Raw genomic sequence first — 24,499 nt, forward strand, 5'->3', positions numbered from 1 at the left:
TGTATTCGTCACATGCGCCAAATACAACTGGTGTAGACGTTACCGTGAAATGCTTGCTTATGAGCCAAGTGTTTAAAAATGTAATAGTAACACAAAAGGAATAAAATACACAAGATGGAGCTTTATACAGGGAGTACCGTACAGCCTTAGCCTGATTATGCAACCATTTGGATCAGTTATGGGTCTATTCTCCACAGTTTACAAGGTCCAGAAAGGTACATTTGCAGGCTACTCATATGATGGACTTTGATCACACCATCGCGCTCTCTCCCTTTCCTTTCAAATTCACAGCCAGGGGCTTATTTATTACTGAAACCGTTTATAACCAAACAGCAAACAGAGCAAAATTAGAGTTTCTATTGGACAAATTCAGGTAGGTTCCTCCCCGTCTCATTTGCTTCCGATTAAGAAACATTTAGCAACAGAATCAACGGAATGAATATGCCACAGTTCTTTTAGTTTCTTTATTTTACATTCAGCAAGCAAGACCAAGCTGTAGTAGTAAACAAAAAAGCTCAAAATAAGTGTTGCTTTTCCTGGGACTTGTCATAATGAGTGAACCAAGGCGCAGCGTGATATGAGTACATACTTTAATAGGTACTTTACAAAAACAACAAAACGATACGTGAAGTCCTCGGTCATACACAAACCTACACGGAACAAGATCCCACAAACACAAATGCCCAAACGGCTGCCTAAGTATGGTTCCCAATCAGAGACAACAAGCAACAGCTGATTCTCGTTGCCTCTGATTGAGAACCACCCCGGCCAACATAGAAACACAATGAACTAGATCCTGAACATAGAAACACAAAACATAGACTCTACACACCCTGGCTCAACATAACAGAGTCCCCAGAGCCAGGGCGTGACAGGACTCCAAGAGCTAAAGAGTAATTATTAGGAATAATGAACAATATGAAATGACAGGCAGCCTAGGATAAACATAACACTAGAAAAAGGAGACTGTTGGTAGAAACTACTCCAAAACCCGATTTAATCCATTAACTTTTTTCCACATTGAGGAACCATCTCCTTTCGACTTCAAAATTCCATTTAACTTCTCTAGACTCTCTTCAGCGGACAGAGACTGCAAAGAAACCCTTAAATTATTGTGAAGATAGATTTTTTTCATGAGCTGTGGTCCTGGCATAATTGTGTGACGCCATCAGGGCAGGATTAATGCAGGGGCTTACCGGGGCTGAAGCCCCTGGGCCCTGGCCCGTGGGTGGCCAAAGAGGCAACAAAGCATGTACAATAATAAAGCAATTTACATATATACACAGTACCAGTCAAAAGCTTAGACACACCTACTAATTCCAGGATTTTTCTTTATTTAAACTATTTTCTACATTGTGGAATAATAGTGAAGACATCAAAACTATGAATTAACACATATGGAATCATGTAATAACCAAAAAAGTGTTAAACAAATCAAAATATATTTTGTATTTGAGATTCTTCAAAGTAGCCACCTTTTGCCTGGATGACAGCTTTGCACTCAGGAGCCCACTCTCATTGTAAACAGCCTGCTGCTGCTTGCTGACGCTTTGCTAATCGTTGTAACGTATACACCGGGAGTCAGAAAGCAGGTGCAGACGGTGAGTTTTAATACTGAACCGATACAAAAGAACAAACATGGGAAGCGTATTGAACGTGAGAGGAAAACCAATAACACCTAAGGACTGATGACAACAGAGGGCTAAATAAAAAGGAAGTAATCAGGGAAGTGATGAAGTCCAGGTGTGCCTAATGATGAGGCACAGGTGTACGTAATGAGGGTTGCCAGGTGTGCGTAATGATGGGTTGCCAGGACCGGTGGTTAGTAGACCGGCGACATCGAGCGTTGGAGAGGGGGAGCGGAAGTAGACGTGGCAATCGTCAGATTGGGGGAGGAGAAGAGGTAGGAGGCCTACATGGGTAACTAGGGGGACATGCCTTGATGGGTAACTGATTAAGAAAAAATAAACAAATAAACTGCATAATAAGTAAATGTGTCTGGTCAATTGTGTGTCAGGGGCTGGGCCGAAGCACAAGAGGCAAAACAATATAATAAAAAGTATGTATTTTCTTCCCTCTTTTTAAAATGATTTTATCCAACCACAGGAGCTCACTCTCAATGTTCAAAATACACCAGAGAGCATCATTTAGCCACAGAGGACCAATAGTTTCAAAGAAATAACTGTGATTTAAGTGTACATTTTATCACAAGCACATACAATGTAACTGCCGAGCCCTTTCCCAACAATGCAGAGTTAAAAAGTAAGAAAGATATTAGCTAAGGAAAATATTAACACAATAAAATAACAATAACGAGGCTATTTACCGAGTCAATGTGCAGGGGTACAAGGTAGTTTAGGTAATTGTGGTAATATGTACATGTAGGTAGGGGTAAAAGTGACTTGACAATCAGCACGTGTGTAATGTTGAGATGGAATTATCAATCAGTAAAGCAGAAGCCAAGGGGTTAATAAGAACAGTGGTTAAAAACAAATGGTAAGAGTTGTGGAACCAAGGCGCAGCGTGATATGAGTCTCCTGAGTGGCGCAGTGGTCTAAGGCACTGCATCGCAGTGCTAACTGTGCTACTAGAGATCCTGGTTCGAATCCAGGCTCTGTCGCAGCCGGCCGCGACCGGGAGACTCATGGGCGGCGCACAATTGGCCAAGCGTCGTCCAGGGTAGGGGAGGGAATGGCCGGTAGGGATGTAGCTCAGTTGATAGAGCATGGCGTTTGCAACGCCAGGGTTGTGGGTTCGATTCCCATGGGGGGGCAGTATAAAAAAATATGTATTCACTAACTGTAAGTCGCTCTGGATAAGAGCGTCTGCTAAATGACTAAAAATGTAAATGTAAATGGAACAAGGAGAGAAAGGGAAGACACGTGTATAAGATCCAGGAAAAGGTGGAGACAGGGAGGTCCTCAGGCCGAGAGAGAAGGGAGGAAAGTGTAGTCACAAGGCTGAGACTGGGACACACAAGGCTCAATAGTACATTGAATCTGGTGGGGAAATATCAGACTGGGAGGTGTGATCATTGTCAGGAGGAGCTGGAGACAGTGGAACAGTGCCAGAAATATGTGAGGGAAAGGGAGCGATTGTTATTAGTTTTGAGGAGTAATGTGGTTGAAGAGCCAGGATTAAGTGAACTGCTGGGGAAAGCTTCAGGGGATGTAGTATTTAATGATGTATTTCGTTTCCTTAGGGAGACAAGAATATTGGGCAGGATTTAGACCTTCACTGTCTCTGGTCCACACTCCAGTCCAGTTGGTGGCGGTATTGCACCTTAAAGTTGGTTACCAACAACTAAATAAAATGCACAGAAGATAAAACCCATATTTATGTTGATTTATTTTCCCTTTTGGACATAATATGACATTTGAGATGTCTTTATTCTTTTGGAACTTTTCTCATTTTAATGTTTACTGTTCATTTTCTTAATATTTAATTCACTTTATTATCTATTTCACTTGCTTTGGCAATGTAAACATATGTTTCCCATACCAATAAAGCCCTTTGAATTGACATTTAATTGAGAGGAAGAGTTGGAGAGAGAGAGAGAGAGAGAGAGAGAGAGAGAGAGAGAGAGAGAGAGAGAGAGAGAGAGAGAGAGAGAGAGAGAGAGAGATCTTCTGCACAGATTCTGCACAGGTGTTCCAAAAAAGGTCCAGTCGCCAGGACCACAAATACAAAATACCACCTAGACACCATTGCCCTAGAGCACACAGAAAACTATACATACCTTGGCCTAAACATCAGCGCCACAGGTAACTTCCACAAAGCTGTGAATGATCTGATAGACAAGGCAAGAAGGGCCTTCTATGCCATCAAAAGGAACATAAAATTCGACATACCAAGTAGGATCTGGCAAAAAATACTTGAATCAGTTATAGAACCCATTGCCCTTTATGGTTGTGAGGTCTGGAGTCTGCTCACCAACCAAGAATTCAAAAAATGGGGCAAACACCAAATTGAGACTGCATGCAGAATTCAGCAAAAATATCCTCCATGTACAATGTAAAACACCAAATAATGCATGCAGAGCAGAATTAGGCCGATACCTGCTAATTATCAAAATCCAGAAAAGAGCCGTTAAATTCTATAACCACCTAAAAGGAAGCGATTCCCAAACCTTCCATAACAAAGCCATCACCTACAGAGACATGAACCTGGAGAAAAGTCCCCTAAGCAAGCTGGTCCTGGGGCTCTGTTCACAAACACAAACAGACCCCACAGAGCCCCAGGACAACAACACAATTTGACCCAACCAAATCATGAGAAAACAAAAATATAATTACTTGACAAATTGGAAAGAATTAACAAAAACACAGAGCAAACTAGAATGCTATTTGGCCCTAAACAGAGAATACACAGCGGCAGAATACCTGACCACTGTGACTGACCCAAACTTAAGGAAAGCTTTGACTATGTACAGACTCAGTGAGCATAGCCTTGGTATTGAGAATGGCCGCCGTAGGCAGACCTGGCTCTCAAGAGAAGACAGGCTATGTGCATACTGCCCACAAAATGAGGTGGAAACTGAGCTGCACTTCCTAACCTCCTGCCAAATGTATGACCATATTCGAGACACAGATTTCCCTCAGATTACACAGATCCACAAAGAATTCGAAAATAAACCCAATTTTTGATGAACTCCCATATCTACTGGGTGAAATACCATAGTGTGTCATCACAGCATCAAGATTTGTGAAATGTTCCCACAAGAAAAGGGCAACTCCCAGTGAATAACTTTTGTACTTTAACCATTTGCACATCGTTACAACACTGTATATATACATAATATGACATCTGAAATGTCTTTAATCTTTTGGAATTTCTGTGAGTGTAATGTTTACTGTTTCTTTTTTTGTTTATTTCACTTTTGTTTATTATCTAATTCACTTGCTTTGGAAATGTTAACAAATGTTTCCCATGCCAATAAAGCACCTTGAATTGAATTGAGAGAGAGAAAAGAGAGAGAGAGGAGAGAAAAGAGAGAGAGAGGAGAGAGAAGAGAGAGAGAGAGAGAGAGAGAGAGAGAGAGAGAGAGAGAGAGGGGGGGGGTTGTAAGATGGTAATTCAAAACGTAAATTCCAAAATGGGGACAAATACTGACAATTAATCAATTACAAATGACTTGACCCTCCCCTGGACAAAAAAAACAACAACTAAACTTTCCCCCTGACTGAAATTGAAAAAGCATGACCCTTCCCGGGGAAATACAGTAATTGCATACATTTCTGCCTGTCGCTAAAGTATAATGGATTTATACCATAGTCCAGTTGGAGGCAGTAATGCAAGATATTGGATGCCAACCACCATTAACGTCCACTGAAGAAGAAGAAGTTTACGAATTTCGTCATTGCAAATCTTTTCTGGGATGTGTGATAATTTACTTGTTTTCTGTAATATCGTATAGCTTTGGAATCGTGACATTAACTAGTTTGGAGGAAAATATGCAGGTTTCTGGACTCATACCCAGACTCTGAGAAGGGATTGTGTCACTATTAGCTTAGCAACCGTTACGATTCGTTTGGCAACCGCGTGAACCAGCATGACAACGTGAACGCGATTGTTCGACAGTCTGCTGGGTGAGGCGTTATACGTTCCTCCATTCATTGACGAATGAGATTCCTAGATCCTCCTTTCTCTAATATCTCTGCCATGAGCTCTTAAATCGAGATAGCTGTGTATTTTGCTACTGCATGACCAGTGTGAGCCAGAATGTCTGATGAAGAAACGCTAAAGAAACAATAGCTTCCCCAATGGATCTGGTAAGTCTGGTTTCCTTTTAACAGTATAGGCCTGCTGTATAAAATGTCTAGGCCAAGTTGTTATCATATTTGATCCTCCACATTCCTCTGTTCCGTGTTAATGGCTGGGCAACAAAAAAAAGACTGTAAAACTTTTTGGGATTTTTTTACCTTCAGCAAGGTAACCTACTACTATATCATGTGTAGGAATCTGTGTCTAGTACTTAATGATCTCTCCTTCCTCCCAAAGTGTTCACTTGTTCACCTCCACTGATTTTAAAATCTGATTATCCATTATATGACCAGATACTCGGAAGTGGCCACAAAATACATATTCTGTGGGGTTTATCGGCGGTTGGCATCCAACGTTATGGTACATTACGCCACCTACTGTAATGGAGTGTGGGCCAGAGACAGGGATCGAGGAACTAAATCCAATATGACAGCCCCGTTTCTCTTAAAAAATGTAAATATTTGAGAATGTATCTAACAATGTTCTACTCAGAATGCTTATCAAACTCAATTAATGTACCCCAATATCCCTCAGAGTTTCAGTCTCTCCCTATCATACTGCCCACACTGTTTTTTTTCAATTTATTTTATTTCACCTTTATTTAACCAGGTAAACCAGTTGAGAACAAGTTCTCATTTACAACTGCGACCTGGCCAAGATAAAGCAAAGCAGTGCGATAAAAACAACAACACAGAGTTACATATGGGGTAAAACAAAACAAAGTCAAAAAATACAACAGAAATACATATATATACAGTGTGTGCAAATTTAGCAAGTTATGGAGGTAAGGCAATAAAATAGGCTATAGTGCAAAATAATTACAATTAGTATTAACACTGGAATGATAGATGTGCAAGAGATGATGTGCAAATAGAGATACTGGGGTACAAATTAGCAAAATAAATAACAATATAGGGATGAGGTAGTTGGGCGGGCTAATTTCAGATGGGCTGTGTACAGGTGCAGTGATTGGTAAGGTGCTCTGACAACTGATGCTTAAAGTTAGTGAGGGAGATAAGTGTCTCCAGCTTCAGAGATTTTTGCAATTTGTTCCAGTCATTGGCAGCAGAGAACTGGAAGGAATTGCGGCCAAAGGAGGTGTTGGCTTTGGGGATGACCAGTGAGATATACCCGCTGGAGCGCAGACTACGGGTGGGTGTTGCTATGGTGACCAATGAGCTAAGATAAGGCGGGGATTTGCCTAGCAGTGATTTATAGATGGCCTGGAGCCAGTGGGTTTGGCGACGAATATGTAGTGAGGACCAGCCAACAAGAGCGTACAGGTCACAGTGGTGGGTATTATATGGGGCTTTGGAGACAAAACGGATGGCACTGTGATAGACTACATCCAATTTGCTGAGTAGAGTGTTGGAGGCTATTTTGTAAATGACATCGCCGAAGTCAAGGATCGGTAGGATAGTCAGTTTTACGAGGGCATGTTTGGCAGCATGAGTGAAGGAGGCTTTGTTGCGAAATAGGAAACCGATTCTAGATTTAACTTTGGATTAGAGATTCTTAATGTGAGTCTGGAAGGAGAGTTTACAGTCTAACCAGACACCTAGATATTTGTAGTTGTCAACATACTCTAGGTCAGACCCGTCGAGTGTAGTGATTCTAGTCGGGTGGGCGGGTGCAAGCAGTGTTCGGTTGAAGAGCATGCATTTAGTTTTACTAGTGTTTAAGAGCAGTTGGAGGCTACTGAAGGAGTGTTGTATGGAATTTAAGCTCGTTTGGAGGGTTGTTAACACAGTGTCCAATGAAGGGCCAGATGTATACAAATTGGTGTCGTCTGCGTAGAGGTGGATCTGAGAGTCACCAGCAGCAAGAGCGACGTCATTGATATACACAGAGAAAAGAGTCGGCCCAAGAATTGAACTCTGTGGCACCCCCATAGAGACTGCCATAGGTCCAGACAACGGGCCCTCCGATTTGACACACTGAACTCTATCTGAGAAGTAGTTGGTGAACCAGGCGAGGCAGTCATTTGAGAAACCAAGGCTATTTAGTCTGCCAATAAGAATGCGGTGGTTGACAGAGTCGAAAGCCTTGGCCAGGTCAATGAAAACGGCTGCACAGTACTGTCTATTATCGATCGCGGTTATAATATCGTTTAGGACCTTGAGCGTGGCTGAAGTGCACCCATGACCAGCTCGGAAACCGGATTGCATAGCGGAGAAGGTACGGTGGGATTCGAAATGGTCGGTGATCTGTTTGTTGACTTGGCTTTCAAAAACTTTTGAAAGGCAGGGCAGGATGGATATGGGTCTGTAACAGTTTGGATCTAGAGTGTCACCCCCTTTGAAGAGGGGGATGACCGCGGCAGCTTTCCAATCTCTGGGGATCTCAGACGTTACGAAAGAGAGGTTGAACAGGCTAGTAATAGGGGTTGCGACAATTTCGGCGGCTAGTTTTAGAAAGAAAGGGTCCAGATTGTCTAGCCCAGATGATTTGTAGGGGTCCAGATTTTGCAGCTCTTTTAGAACATCAGCTGTCTGGATTTGTGTGAAGGAGAAGCGGGGGGGGGGGCATGGGCAAGTTGCAGCGGAGGGTGCAGAGCTGGTGGCCGGGGTAGTGGTAGCCAGGTGGAAAACATGGCCAGCCGTAGCAAAATGCTTGTTGAAATTCTCGATTATTGTAGATTTATCGGTGGTGATAGTGTTTCCTAGCCTCAGTGCAGTGGGCAGTTGGGAGGAAGTGCTCTTATTTTCCATGGACTTTACAGTGTCCCAAAACTTTTTGGAGTTAGTGCTACAGGATGCAAATTTCTGTTTGAAAAAGTTAGCCTTTGCTTTCCTAACTGCTTGTGTATATTGGTTCCTAACTTCCCTGAAAAGTTGCATATCGCGGGGGCTATTTGATGCTAATGCAGTACGCCACAGGATGTTTTTGTGCTGGTCAAGGGCAGTCAAGTCTGAGGAGAACCAGGGGCTATATCTGTTCTTAGTTCTGTATTTTTTGAATGGGGCATGTCTATTTAAGATTGAGAGGAAATTACTTTTAAAGAACAACCAGGCATCCTCTACTGACGGAATGAGATCTATATCCATCCAGGATACCTGGGCAAGGTTAATTAGGAAGGCCTGCTCGCTGAAGTGTTTTTGGGAGCGTTTGACAGTGATGAGGGGTGGTCGTTTGACCGCGGACCCGTTACGGACGCAGGCAATAAGGCAGTGATCGCTGAGATCCTGGTTGAAGACAGCGGAGGTGTATTTAGAGGGTAAGTTAGTCAGGATGATATCTATGAGGGTACCCATGTTTACGGATTTAGGGTTGTACCTGGTAGGTTCGTTGATAATTTGTGTGAGATTGAGGGCACTGTATCAGCACATGCTCCACTTTCTCTGTTTCCTGGCATTAATCACACCTTCCTGGTGGATGCTTTCCTATATAATAATAATATGCCATTTAGCAGACGCTTTTATCCAAAGCGACTTACAGTCATGCAGGCATACATTTTTTGTGTATGGGTGGTCCCGGGGATCGAACCCACTACCTTGGCGTTACAAGCACCGTGCTCTACCAGCTGAGCTACAGAGGACCACATTTAATGACTTATTCAGCTGGCTGTGTCCCACCCTTAGCCTTGTAAGGATGGCCTCCTCTCTTCTGTCCATTCCTACCATCCTCCCCTACTTTACTCTGTACCTGGAATAGGGGCGGCAGGTAGCCTAGTGGTTTAGAGCGTTGGGCCAGTAACCCGAGCCGACTAGGTGAAAAATCTGTCAATGTGCCTTTGAACAACTTAACCCTAATTGCTCCTGTAAGTCACTCTAGATAACATTGCCTGCTAAATGACTAAAATGTAAACAATGAATAGATGCCTGCCCTTAGTGTCACTGTTTCACTGTTCCTGCACCACCACTGCCCATATCATTCCCTTAGCCTCTGCTTTGCTCATTGGCACTTCCACCTCCTGTGTCCTAAGGGCCTGTTTAGCTAGCACATCTACTTCCTCATTCCCTTCCACCCCCACATGGGCCGGGACCTAAGCAAAGCTTATATGGACACCCATCTGTCTCACCCAGGCATGAATTTGAATTCCCTCATATAGCAGGCCTTGTCTGCTATGTGAGCTAAATGATTGCAGACTTATCAACACAGCACATGAGTCAGAACATATAACTACTCTGTCTGGCTTGACTTCCTCCACCCACAGCAAGGCCAACAGTACGGCCATCAGCTCTGCCATGTACACAGCCAGGTGGTCTGTAATACGTCTCCTGACAGCCACCCCCACTTTCCTGTTCAACAAAGTTTCCAGCATGTCACGTGACCTACTTTTATCAGTACACTCGTAACAACCTAATCATTACGAAACGTATATTTGATCAAATAAGCCACATGTCGCCTCTTCCTGTTTTGAAAGGAAATGACTGGTATAAGAAATATGGTGGAAACTGACTAGCCCATGCCTCCACCAACCCAATGCTATTAGATTTGTGGGAAGTAGTGAATGATTGAACATTTCAGGAAGAATTAGATATTCTAGGGATGCACCCAAATCAGTCAGAGGTGTAGACTAAATTAATCAAATGTTTGGTTTAATGATAAACTGTTTAATATTTATTGTGGCCAACAGGACAAAGCTAGCCCGTTCCCCTCCACCCTCCAGGAGTCCCCAGGTCAAACGCCTCCCGGTACCGCTTTACTGCTGGGTCTGGTCGACTGCAGGAAAACACCGGGGCAGAGTGGAACTGAGAGAGGAGGAGGAGAAGAGAAGGAAGATGGAGATTTGATTTCATTAAGTAAGAACCATGGTGTGTAGATTACACTACAGTCTGCTTCTGTAACAATAGTGGAGGTGCATAAAGATGCGGCCCGCATGTACTTACCACAAATTCCTCGTTTTGCTAAGTTCACTGTTTTGTACATTGCTCTCCTTTACTGTTTTTTTTGTATGGTCATTAGCACAGTAAACATGATCCCAATTTTTGCTTCAAGACGCCGGCAATTTGAAAAACTGAAAAAGTAGATTGTGTTGATTTATTGGAACATTGAACAATGTCGCGCACCGTAGTTTCAAAACTCAATGGAGAGTGCTAAAACAATGACTTAATGTCATAAGTCTGCCATCTTTATGCACTTTAGTCATTAATTGATTAATTATATATTAATGAGAATCTGGGTAGTTCCACCCATTTTTAAAAGTGTAATAAAAAAAAGAATTCACCTAATTATCATTTGGTCATGAATAGCACATGTTCAACTTCATAAACATGTTTTCCAATCTCAAGACATTGAATAAAACTATTACTATACTAAGTGCTATGTGCCAAATAAAGTGACATGGTTGAACGTAACAGGGGACTGCTGAAAACAACAAAGCCAGTGCATTACATGGGTGAAATAGTCCTTTAAATCAGCCATAAAACCGCTTGTGACAGAGGGAATGGAAGGTTGTTTTGAATGCAATCTTCCAAAAATGTTTTACTTGTTAAAACATTTCTAGCATGTCTATGTATGGGTGAAGGGGTTTACTTGCAAAGTTTTCCACCACAAAACAGAATAAAATTGACAAAGATTAGGACTAGCTCACCTGCTTTTACTCTATGATTTGACTATTAGATGTTCAATGTTTCTTTTGCAAACATATTTTTTAAGGAATAGTTTCAACATATTAAAATTAGAGTTCAGTTCATGTAACGGGGTTGACCTTAAAGTGAGGGACAGACGTAAATTAATTACTAATCACATTCATAATAATCTTCAGAAATGACTTTGTCAAAGAAACAAAATAACTAGTGCTTTACAATGAGTATGTTTACATGCACACTCATAATTGGACATTAAACTAGTTATGGCAGTAGGCTGAGTATGGCATTAGTCATGTAAACACCTTACTCTGCTTATCTTAATTGGCTTAAGGTGACAATCGAAGCAACGCTGTTAAAAACACCTGGTTTTCTGAGCAATCTTTCGAATTATTAGGACACATAAACGCCTTAATCAGATTGAGGCATATTTAATCTGTGCATGTTCAGCACGAGCAGCACTAGCGTCCTTATTTTGTGCGAGTGCAGTGAGTTCAGGAAAAACTGAAAGTATGCATCTTAGAAATAGTTTTCACACACAAACTTTGTATGTCCGAAATTGGAATCAAATATGCTTATCAAAAATAACATGGTCGCTGTGATAGTACGTCTATTTTGATTGGCAATTTTCAGCATTTATCAAAGTCCCATCAGGTAGCCTGATTTCAGATGTCCATGCTATTAATTATCTTTGTTTCACAGGGGACAGCCCTAACTGTTGCTCTCTCAGTGGGAAGGGCTTATCATCTGGAGAGGCTCAACAACAACACGATTCTGACAAGACGTCTCTCCAGAAGAGTCACTCCAGATCAGAACGTCTCACTAAACACAAGCAGAGACTTATAGGGAAGAAACCTCACCACCGCTGCTCTGGCTGTGGGAAGAGTTTTTCTAAACAGACGGAATTGATGATTCACGAGCGGATTCACACAGGAGAGAAGCCTTATAGCTGTGATCAGTGTGGGAAGAGCTTCAATTATTCAGGAGCCCTGACTGTACACCAGCGCATACACACAGGAGAGAAGCCTTATAGCTGTGATCAGTGTGGGAAGAGCTTCAATCATTCAGGAACCCTGACTAAACACCAGCGCATACACACAGGAGAGAAGCCTTATAGCTGTGATCAGTGTGGGAAGAGCTTCAGTCAATCAGGAGACCTGACTCTACACCAGCGCATACACACAGGAGAGAAGCCTTATAGCTGTGATCAGTGTGGGAAGAGCTTCAATCAATCAGGAGCCCTGATTACACACCAGCGCATACACACAGGAGAGAAGCCTTATAGCTGTGATCAGTGTGGGAAGAGCTTCAATCATTCAGGAACCCTGACTAAACACCAGCGCATACACACAGGAGAGAAGCCTTATAGCTGTGATCAGTGTGGGAAGAGCTTCAATCAATCAGGAGCCCTGATTACACACCAGCGCATACACACAGGAGAGAAGCCTTATAGCTGTGATCAGTGTGGGAAGAGCTTCAATCAATCAGGAGCCCTGATTACACACCAGCGCATACACACAGGAGAGAAGCCTTATAGCTGTGATCAGTGTGGGAAGAGCTTCAGTCAATCAGGAGACCTGACTCTACACCAGCGCATACACACAGGAGAGAAGCCTTATAGCTGTGATCAGTGTGGGAAGAGCTTCAATCAATCAGGAGCCCTGATTACACACCAGCGCATACACACAGGAGAGAAGCCTTATAGCTGTGATCAGTGTGGGAAGAGCTTCAATCATTCAGGAACCCTGACTACACACCAACGCATACACACAGGAGAGAAGCCTTATAGCTGTGATCAGTGTGGGAAGAGCTTCAACGAATCAGGAGCCCTGACTACACACCAACGCATACACACAGGAGAGAAGCCTTATAGCTGTGATCAGTGTGGGAAGAGCTTCAATCAATCAGCACACCTGACTATACACCAGCGCATACACACAGGAGAGAAGCCTTATAGCTGTGATCAGTGTGGGAAGAGCTTCAATCATTCAGGATCCCTGACTGCACACCAACGCATACACACAGGAGAGAAGCCTTATAGCTGTGATCAGTGTGGGAAGAGCTTCAATCATTCAGGATCCCTGACTGCACACCAACGCATACACACAGGAGAGAAGCCTTATAGTTGTGATCAGTGTGGGAAGAGTTTCAATCATTCATTATCCCTGACTAGACACCATCGCATACACACAGGAGAGAAGCCTTATAGCTCTGATCAGTGTGGGATGAGCTTCAGGATTTCAGGACACCTGACAACACACCAGCTCTCACACACTGGAGAGAAACCTTACTCCTGTCTATGTGGAAAGATCTTTGCTCATTCAGGGTCATTGAAAACACACCAGAAAGCACAAACATGTTTTCTTTCATCTCCTTCTTCTCCGGCAACAGTTCCTGATCCCTAAATAAAGTTTCAATAGAAAACATCTTGTAAAGAGTCATCCATCTCCCATTCTCTAACAGTTTACTATGTCTGATTACCACGGTAACCTGTGTAGCATAATATGAAGCTCTGGATCGATATGTGTCAAGCGTCTAGGAGTAGGAGTGCTATGTGTGTTGTGGGGTGGGGGTATTCAGGGCTGTATCTTATTTCATTAACTCCTATTATCCATTAAATAATTGTATAATGTAGAATAATGTTTCAACAATACTAGGTGTGTATTCATGTATTCAATAGATCAATAAATTAAATATATTATCTGCTCAACAACGTCAACGTTTTTTAAAACTTTAATAATAATCAACAAAATTTAAGGACCATAGGCCTCTTGTATAATTAGTTTGCTCCTAAAAGATGTTCACATATTTATTGTAAATCCCTTCACCAGGTTTTAGTGTAGCTGATGGGACATATAGAAATACAGAAGCCATAGGCCTATTAGTGTGGTCAAATGATGTTGTTGCATTTATTTTAACGTATTTTAATTGGGATTTCTTTCAGCTTTCCTTATTGTATATTAACAGAGAAACACGTGTCTTACAGTGCTACACATCTGTTATAATAAGTACTTTTTCCTGCTTAATTGAAGTATCAGTTGTAGTTTTTCACCAGTTATAAAGTGTGTTTGTTGTCTATCTTTATGTTTCTAAGGCTGAAGGGAGGGAGATGCAACAACAGCCTTGAGAACATCTGGACTAATATAGAACTCTGTTCCAAGTTGCTGTCAGGTAAAAGTAGACGATAGCAGACAACAGGATTCTTAGTGAAAGGGTTGATGTTGAACGTTTTGTTGACTTTACTCGACTTTTATAGATCAGGAAAAATTTTATCCAGGAACTTTCTGAAGTCAGTTAAATGAGATGTGAGACGTTATGTTGTCATAATGTAATTGAGCTTGGATATTTAAATAGATGTTTGATTGCTCTGGTCTAGGGGTGCATCAGTTGCAGCCTTGAGACTGGAATTCTCTCCCAGCAACTCCCTAATCCTTATCTGAACACTGTGACAACATAGTAACTGTACTGTAGCCTACACATTTCTTGTCTTAGGAAGAAACGCTGAAGAAACAATAGCTTCCACGATGGATCCGGTGTGTCTGGTTTCCTTTTAACAGTATAGGTCTGCTGTGCTGTATAAAATGTCTAGGCCTAGTTTTCATCATTTTTGCTCCTCCACATTTCTTTGTTCGGTTTAAATGGCTGGACAAAAAACATGACGGTAAAACTTGTTGGGATTATCCATTATATGACCAGATACTCAAGTGGCCACCCTAACAATGAAAATAGATCATCTTCTGTGGGGTTTATCGGCGGTTGTCATCCAACGTTATGGTGCATGAGGCCACCTACTGTACTGGAGTATTGGGCAGCAACAGCGATCGAGGAACTAAATCCTATCAGCCAGCCCCGTTTCTCTTAAAAAATATAACTATTTGCGACTGTATCTAACGATGTTCTACTCAGTATGCTTATTAAAGTCAATTCATTCTCACGCGCTGGAGAGAAACCTTACTTCTGTATTCGCTCATTCAGGGTCACTGAAAAAACACCAGAAAGCACACACGTGTCGTTTAAATGGCCAAATGTCCTCATGGAAAATGTCATAGTGAAGCCTTTGTGTGTAGAGGGGGATGTTGAGGTGGGTGGGGGGTATTCAGGCTGTATCTTATTTAATTAACTCATTGCTTGTCCATATATGTATATATTCCTAAATCCCATTCCTTACTAGTTTCGTGTGTATTGGGTATATGTTGTGAAATTGTTCAATATTACTTGTTAGATATTACTGCACTGTCGGAGCTAGAAGCACAAGCATTTCGCTACACCCGCTATAACATCTGCTAAACACGTGTATGTGACAAATAAAATGTGATTTATTATCCATTAAATAATTGTATAATGTAGAGTAATGTTTCAACAATACTAGGTGTGTGTTAATGTATTCAATAGATCAATAAATGAATCCATTATCTGCTCAACAACATCTGCTTCTAATTTTATTTATATGTTGTTTTTTATATGGACCAGAGGCCTCTTCTAGAATACATTTGCTCAAAAAAGATCTAGACATATTTATTGTAAACCCCTTTACCAGGTTTTAGTGCAGCTGATGGGACATACAGAAGAATGCAGCTTTAGGAATTGTAGTTGTGGTTCTCATCCTCTGTCTCTCTGGCTTCATGTGGTTCAGGTGAGCATCTTTCTAAGATTTATCTTTCACTTTATCATTATGATTTGTTACTAACTTGATTGTTTTTCTATGATTCATTCATTATTTATTCATTTTTAACATGAAGAAAGCCTCCAGATCTGACACAAGGGACACAGCAGGGAATGGACAGGTGAGTTGAGGTCAAAAAGTATTTGTTTTATTTCAGAACTTTTTATCAGTGCTCGATTAATCTTGCCTGACACAATGGAACCAATGGAATAGTCCCAAGGTATGCTTCTATTGTCTGTCGTTTCTCCTCTCCAGGGAGACTCAGTCCAGTGTATGACAATGTCTCAGGCATGTCCATGGCCCCTAATGCAGCACAGACGGGCAGGGTGAAGTTCACTACGCCAATGTCCACCTCTCTTGCTCCAATAACCAGGAAGTGCCTCTGTACTCCCCTGTCCAACTGTCTCAACCCCAGAAAGAGGATGAGGATGTCCAGTATGATGCTATGAAATTCAACTGCCCCAGGGCTGCCACTCGGTGAGCAAGTCCAGCCATTACAACATCTCAGAGAATTTTAAAATGAAATGGTACTTGTGCTTGACAATTAGGAATGCATACAACACTTGTATGTTAAGCAGACCAGCAGTTGTTTGGTTTAAATGTATTAACATCAACATGATGACTTAAAATGAGACCCCAGAAGTGAAGATTGATGATGACATGTTGCGTCTCCTTTCATAACAGACCTCAGGCACAAGAAGCTGAGGAGGACCCCTCTGTGCTCTATAGCACAGTCAACAAACCCAGAACCAAGAAGACTACAACCAGACCTGAATAGAAGATGATCTTGTTTGCATCCCAAATGGTACCTTGTTCCCTCTAGTGCATTATGTAGGGAATAGGGTTCCATTATGGATGCACTCTGAACACCAGAAGACCTGAACATAAGATGACTCTGCCTGGGATTCAGTCAAAGTTGCATTATGGTGCGGTGTTGAATTTTAAAGGCAATAACACTTAAGCTGGCATTCGCAGCATTTACCGTGAATGTGATTGTAATCAGGGAAATTGTCTTTAAAAGCTGTGTTGTCGGCAGCATAGAAGTAAAAGTCTTTATATTTTTATTCTTACTTTTTATTATTACCACTAATATAATATATTTAATAAAATATTAATATAATATACTATAGTATATAGGGTTTAATATAGTATACTATAGGGTTTAATATAGTTTACTATAGGGTCTAATATTTTTTTAATACATTTTTTTAGTCATTTAGCAGATGCTCTTATCCAGAACAACTTACAGTTAGTGAGTGCATACGTTTTTATTCATACTGGTCCGCCGTGGGAATCGAACCCACAACCCTGGCGTTGCAAGCGTCATGCTCTACCAACTGAGCTACATGGGACCATACTATAGGGTTTAATATACAGTGGGGAAAAAAGTACTTATTATCCACCATAATTTGCAAATAAATTCATAAAAGTTCCTACAATGTGATTTTCTGGATTTTTTTTCTCAATTTGTCTGTCATAGTTGACGTGTACCTATGATGAAAATTACAGGCCTCTCTCATCTTTTTAAGTGGGAGAACTTGCACAATTGGTGGCTGACTAAATACTATTTTTTCCCCACTGTACACTGCTCAAAAAAATAAAGGGAACACTAAAATAACACATCCTAGATCTGAATGAATGAAATAATCTTATTAAATACTTTTTTCTTTACATAGTTGAATGTGCTGACAACAAAATCACACAAAAATTATCAATGGAAATCAAATTTATCAACCCATGGAGGTCTGGATTTGGAGTCACCCTCAAAATTAAAGTGGAAAACCACACTACAGGCTGATCCAACTTTGATGTAATGTCCTTAAAACAAGTCAAAATGAGGCTCAGTAGTGTGTGTGGCCTCCACGTGCCTGTATGACCTCCCTACAACGCCTGGGCATGCTCCTGATGAGGTGGCGGATGGTCTCCTGAGGGATCTCCTCCCAGACCTGGACTAAAGCATCCGCTAACTCCTGGACAGTCTGTGGTGCAACGTGGCGTTGGTGGATGGAGCGAGACATGATGTTCCAGATGTGCTCAATTGGATTCAGGTCTGGGGAATGGGCGGGCCAGTCCATAGCATCAATGCCTTCCTCTTGCAGGAACTGCTGACACACTCCAGCCAAATGAGGTCTAGCATTGTCTTGCATTAGGAGGAACCCAGGGCCAACCGCACCAGCATATGGTCTCACAAGGGGTCTGAGGATCTCATCTCGGTACCTAATGGCAGTCAGGCTACCTCTGGCGAGCACATGGAGGGCTGTGCGGCCCCCCAAAGAAATGCCACCCCACACCATGACTGACCCACCGCCAAACCGGTCATGCTGGAGGATGTTGCAGGTAGCAGAACGTTCTCCACGGCGTCTCGAGACTCTGTCACGTCTGTCACGTGCTCAGTGTGAACCTGCTTTCATCTGTGAAGAGCACAGGGCGCCAGTGGCGAATTTGCCAATCTTGGTGTTCTCTGGCAAATGCCAAACGTCCTGCACGGTGTTGGGCTGTAAGCACAACCCCCACCTGTGGACGTCGGGCCCTCTTACCACCCTCATGGAGTCTGTTTCTGACCGTTTAGCAGACACATGCACATTTGTGGCCTGCTGGAGGTGATTTTGCAGGGCTCTGGCAGTGCTCCTCCTGCTCCTCCTTGCACAAAGGCGGAGGTAGCAGTCCTGCTGCTGGGTTGTTGCCCTCCTACGGCCTCCTCCACGTCTCCTGATGTACTGGCCTGTCTCCTGGTAGCGCCTCCTCTACGCTGACAGACACAGCAAACCTTCTTGCCACAGCTCGCATTGATGTGCCATCCTGGATGAGCTGCACTACCTGAGCCACTTGTGTGGGTTGTAGACTCCGTCTCATGCTACCACTAGAGTGAAAGCACCGCCAGCATTCAAACGTGACCAAAACATCAGCCAGGAAGCATAGGAACTGAGAAGTGGTCTGTGGTCACCACCTGCAAAACCAGTCCTTTATTGGGGGTGTCTTGCTAATTGCCTATAATTTCCACCTGTTGTCTATTCCATTTGCACAACAGCATGTGAAATGTATTGTCAATCAGTGTTGCTTCCTAAGTGGACAGTTTGATTTCACAGAAGTGTGATTGACTTGGAGTTACATTGTGTTGTTTAAGTGTTCCCTTTATTTTTTTGAGCAGTGTATTTTACTATAGGGTCTACAGTAAGGTTTAATATAGTATACCATAGGGTCTACTATAGGGTTTAATATAGTATACTATAGAGCTTGGAACATTTCTACATGGGTTGCAGGCTCATGGCTTGAGACTGAGCTGTGGCTAAAAGCTTTGCTTTGTATATCTGAAAGGGGACAAGATAATATACCAAACTGGTCATTGCGCTGGTTGTTTTTTAGCTCTGTGTGTGTTTTAGCAAGAGGAAACTGTTGCCCATAATGTTGTAGAGTGTGATGGGTCATGGCAAAACAAACTGGCAAATAATTTCTGTAACTTCATTAATGTACAAGACTATAAACCCACACTTTTGTTCACGTCAGACATGATTCAGACTTGAGAACTTAACATCGACTTAAGTCCCAAAGTATTGCCTAATGTCCATGTTTTATTGACTTGTCCATGTTAAGTCTACAAATATCAAGTCTGAATCTGGCCTTCATACACATCTAGCAATTAACATAGAAATTGTTTAGATTTTTTGCAAAATGCAATATTTATCATGAGAATGATTTTGGGTGAAACTATCCCTTTTTAAACCAAAGTATATGCTGGGCTTGATTTCACTAAGTACGTGTCGTCTCTTGTCGATGCTGGTAATTATTGCTGTCAAACAAAGGAGTCCGCTCATACTGAACCTTGATCATAAGTTTTATTTATATCACAAGATGTCAGCATAAGTTTACAGACCCTGCAGGGCTGGAGAACAGTGTCCAAAGATAATCTGTCTGTTCTGCATAGTCACTTTAACTCTACCCACATGTACATATTGCCTCAACTGCCTCAACTGGCCGGTGCCCCCGCACATTGACTATGCAACGGCACCCCCCTGTATATATAGCCTCCATACTGTCACTTTATTCTATTGTATATATAGCCTCCCTACTGTCACTTTATTTTTTACTTCTGCTCTTTTTTTCTCAACACTTTTTTGTTGTTGTTTTATTCTTACTTTTTTGTTTAAAATAAATGCACTGTTGGTTAAGGGCTGTAAGTAAGCATTTCACTGTAATGTCTGCACCTGTTGTATTCGGCGCATGTGACCAATAAAATTTGATTTGATTTGATTTGATTTTAACCCCCTCTGCCTCCAGCCTATACTTATAAAGAATGCAAAAATATGGGTTGCTCCCTCTGCTGTCCAATCACCTGTCTCCCCTGGGGCGTCACCCTACAAATGGTTATATTTGAACTAAGATAAACATCACCCCCCAGGTTCCCCTAGAATAGTCATAATCTTAATACACTACATACGCTCCATGTATTAAATAACACAATATAATCAGCTTTATTTAATGTGGCCTAACAATAAATGTGCACAGTGATTTAAACATCACGTCCATTCACCAGACTAGAATAGACCTACACATAGTCTGTCTGAAATGGCATCCTACTCTCTATATAATGTTGGTTGACATTTGGGATGCAGCTATCTTCTCTAACAGTTAGAAGCCAAACAAATGATACCAGGAACTCCAAATGTCATCGTGTCACTCTTGTGGATTGCCGACGCAATGAAGTCACACAAATCATAATCGACATAGTCATGCGTCGTGACAATTTCTTTTGACGGTTGAAGTGTTGTCGTGAAGTGTGCGTGGCAACACTACACTCTTTCAAAAAAATGGTGCTATCTAGAACCTTAAAGGGTTCTTCGGCTTTCTCCATAGAAGAAACCTTTGAATAACCCCTTTCGGTTCCAGGTAGAACCTCTTGGGTTCCATGTATAACCCAAAAGGGTTCTCCTATGGGGACTGCCGAAGAACCCTTTTTTTCTAAGAGTGTACCCTGCATGTGTCACAGGTGTAACGAAGGTCATATAATGAGTGACATCATCCTCGCCTCCATGGCGGCTACACTGTCCTTCCTGGCAACGGCTCACAGTTCTGAGCACGGTCGCTAGGCGACGGTCCAGGGCAGAGAGGTGCAGCTCAGAGAGGGGCCACGGAGAATAGAGGATCGTGGAAAAGAGAATCCCTCATGACATCACAGAGACTGTAGCAGGGAGAGGAGACGTAGACACGCAGGAGGGTGGAGCGATGAATCCTAGAGGGAGAAAGAGAGCGAGAGAGAAATGGAGTGGAAGTTGAGAAAGAAGAGGAATAAATTATATTTTACATTTATCATGTTCTTTCCTCTAGCTGCTATACATATGAGTATATATATTCATTATAACACAACTTAATCATGCACCCAGTGGTGACCCGTCATTCAGGGCAGGTGGGGCAGAGCCTGTTTTGAGCCCCACATTTTTAACCCCCCCCCCCCAAAAAAATAAACGTATATATTTTTTTTGGGGGGGGGGGTGGGGCTAGCCTGTTTTGCATGTTATTTTGGCATTAATACGTGTTAAATATCAGTTTGCAAACAATGTAAAATATATAATTGAGTTAATAAAGCTGCATACTAACATGGTCTCTTTTTTGTTTTCTTAAGTAAGGCAGTGCAGAAAATACGGAGCGTTGCGCCGTGATTGGCTCAGTGTTCTGTCACTCATGGGGACACTACATCGCCGCCAAGTCTAAGCATAGACCTCAAATTCAAGCCCCTTGGGTGCTGCCATAGAGTTACATTAGAAGTGCCCATCCAAGAACGCTCAAGGTCATTGGCCACAGATAAAATGACGTCAAAACACGTTATATCTACAGTGGCTTTGATTGGACTGATCATGTCAACATCATACTTTCAAAATCTTAGCTAGCAGTCATCATCATGAATCAAGTCGACAATCTACTGGCAAATCCTCCTTAATCCTTGTCATAGAAAGAGAAATAATGAAGAGAAATTATAGATAAAACGTATCGGTGCTCATCGGCCATTGGACATAAACATTACACAAGTTGGAAGGAATCAGTGGCTAACTGCAAGCATTGCAAAGCAATCACTAGCCTGCTATTCAGTGGAGTGGCTGTGTGGTCCCAAGTCTAAGATTAGAAACATTCAACGTATCGGTGCTCATCGGCCATTGGACATAAACATTACACAAGTTGGAAGGAATCAGTGGCTAACTGCAAGCATTGCAAAGCAATCACTAGCCTGCTATTCAGTGGAGTGGCTGTGTGGTCCCAAGTCTAAGATTAGAAACATTCAACATTGGCCATGCTGTCAATTAAGCATGATTTGTGTCGCGCTCAAAACAACTGTTAACTCGGAACTGCAAAATCCCACGAAGGACCGCCGCGCCACCTTCCTGTTCAAGTGAGCAAAACACAACAAGGCGAGTCCAAAAATGTATTCTATGCTGCTGCATAAATGATGTAATATGCCAGGGAGATATGTATGCTGTAGCTAAGAAAGTAATACTAAGTGTATGTTGTGTAGTAAGCTGTTAGTAGCACGTGTCTCACCCTAATAATTTGGTCTATTTTCACCTACTGATCTGACTTGGCGTGCCCATGTAGCCTATAACCTGTTTTTGGGAAATGTTATCAAATATTGTAAGAGCTTTCATTGTTTTTTTTAAAGGCAGAAAATGAGGCTGAATGAACTGTTATCGCTGCCAGACAAGGCTCCGTGATAGCCAGGTGTAGCAGTAGTAAGGTGTTGGGACTCTGCTGTTGGGACAGCTTTATGCAGGCCCTAACAGTTTGTGGGCACCGTTTGTCACAGGTATAGTGCAATTAATGTATTGTTTAGTGTTGTGGCTTTGCTGACATGCATCCCACTTTGTTATTTATTTTGACCCCCTCAAGATTTACATGTCACTGCATGCACCCATGTTTTACCTGCAGCACTGCTCCAGAGGTGTCAGGATAGAGGGTTCATCTTTAGAGTGGCCTCCAAACCTGTAGTCCGCACACAGACAGTGTCAATGCTAACGTTAGTTAGCTAGCATTCGAGGGCTGACTGTTCTCATATATTTGTGTAGTGTAAAAGTAAAATATTGGTAATTGGTGTAGTCTTACTACTGCAGTAGGCTACTGCTTGTCCATGTGGTAGCTAGCAGCAATACATCCAGACGAGAGAAACGTGAAAGCATCCAGGCAGCAGAGATGAGCTTGTCATTAGCTAGCTAACGTTAGCTATATTGTAGCTATAAAGCATTATGTTTACTGTTATTTTGAAATAACAACGTTATTTTATTGTATACAAGTTATATACATAGACAGAAGGGGGTTAGTTATACATACAGTATATTTGGCTGTAGCTTATTTTAGAAGAAAGACTTACGTTTATTTTTGACCGTAGAATTACTTATTAATAAACGGATGCACCCGTTGTAAAGACTTGTATAAATAGCTCGTTGTCCTATCTGTACTGGTAGTGTACAGCAGCTGCCATTATAGCAGCAGCGAATTACCGGAACCAGTCATTCCCAGACACCCCCTCAGGAGAAATAGGCCTGTTGAGATACTCTCTCTTTGTGAATGTGTTCCAAATGGTTGTCAGGTTAAAGTAGACGATAGCAGACAACAGGATTCTTAGTGAAAGGGGGTGTTGTTGAACGTTTTCTTGACATTACTCGACTTTTATAGATCACGTAAAATGTTATCCAGGAACTTTCTGAAGTAAGATTAGGCTACATGAGACGTTTATTTGTCCTAACTTAATTCAGTTTTGATGTTTGATTGCTCTAGTCTAGGGGCGCATCCGTTGCAGCCTTGAGAATGTCATTTTCTCTCGGCAACTACCTAGTCATTATCTGAACACTACAACAAAGTAGTCTAACTGTACTGTAGCCTACAACATTTAATGTCATACAAAGAAACAGTAGCTCCCACAATGGATCGGGTAAGTCTGGTTTTAACAGTATAGGCCTGCTGTATTGTATAAAATGTCTAGGTCTAGTTTTCATCAAATTTGATCCTCCACATTCCTGTGTTCGGTTTAAACGGCTGCACACAAAAAATTACGGTTGTTGGGATTTTTTTTCCTTCAACAAAGTAGCCTACTACTATATCATATTTAGGAATCTGTGACTCTGACCTTATTATCTCTCCTTTCTCCCAAAGTGTTCACATTCCTTCACTGATTTCGAACACATTATCCATTATTTGACCAGATACTCAAGTGGCCGCTCTAACGAAGAAAATAAATGTCTTCAAAAATGGAATGGGGAAGAGGCAAGATGAGCCAATGAGAGGGCAGATAATCGGGTTTCCACTAGTTACCACAGCCACGAATATATAGTATTTGTATTTATTTAGTGTTAGGCATGAAGTTAGAAGTTTGGTTAAGGTTATGGTTATAATCTAATTTTAGTAAAATTGATTGTAGTAATGGGCGTGGTTTATACCTTTGTTTGTGGTAACTAGTGACGACCAGGCACTACTCCCAGATAAGTGTTTTTTCCCCCTCAAAGTTGCCAGGATGTCAGGTGTCCTACTTTTACCAATACACTCCTAACAACCTAATCGTTAC

At 41.9% G+C, this 24,499-nt stretch overlaps 1 protein-coding gene and 1 long non-coding RNA gene across 4 annotated transcripts; one reads left to right on the forward strand and one right to left on the reverse strand.

Annotated features, from left to right (window-relative positions):
- Positions 1-5,620: 5,620 nt before the first annotated feature.
- LOC311121685 (uncharacterized protein) lies at positions 5,621-13,722 on the forward strand. Of its 2 annotated transcripts, none has more exons than XM_084196143.1 (3): positions 5,621-5,771; positions 10,343-10,520; positions 11,997-13,722. In XM_084196143.1, the coding sequence occupies exons 1-3, from the start codon at positions 5,763-5,765 to the stop codon at positions 13,697-13,699; spliced, it is 1,890 nt and encodes a 629-aa protein (XP_084052269.1). In that variant the 5' UTR covers positions 5,621-5,762; the 3' UTR covers positions 13,700-13,722. The 2 variants fall into 2 exon arrangements, with proteins under 2 accessions (XP_084052269.1, XP_084052270.1); XM_084196144.1 differs by having other exon boundaries at positions 10,343-10,508.
- Positions 13,723-19,771: 6,049 nt separating this feature from the next.
- On the reverse strand, positions 19,772-23,437 carry LOC311121687. 2 transcript variants are annotated; one of them, XR_014612316.1, is made up of 3 exons: positions 23,309-23,437; positions 22,864-22,923; positions 19,772-21,184 (listed from the first exon to the last, which is right to left on the reverse strand). It is a non-coding gene; the product is annotated as an uncharacterized lncRNA (long non-coding RNA). The 2 variants fall into 2 exon arrangements; XR_014612317.1 differs by lacking the exon at positions 19,772-21,184 and adding an exon at positions 22,126-22,328.
- Positions 23,438-24,499: the final 1,062 nt, after the last annotated feature.

Source organism: Coregonus lavaretus, assembly GCF_964263955.1.
Source record: "Coregonus lavaretus genome assembly, contig: HAP1_SCAFFOLD_2601, whole genome shotgun sequence".
In the NCBI taxonomy this organism is placed as follows: domain Eukaryota; kingdom Metazoa; phylum Chordata; class Actinopteri; order Salmoniformes; family Salmonidae; genus Coregonus; species Coregonus lavaretus.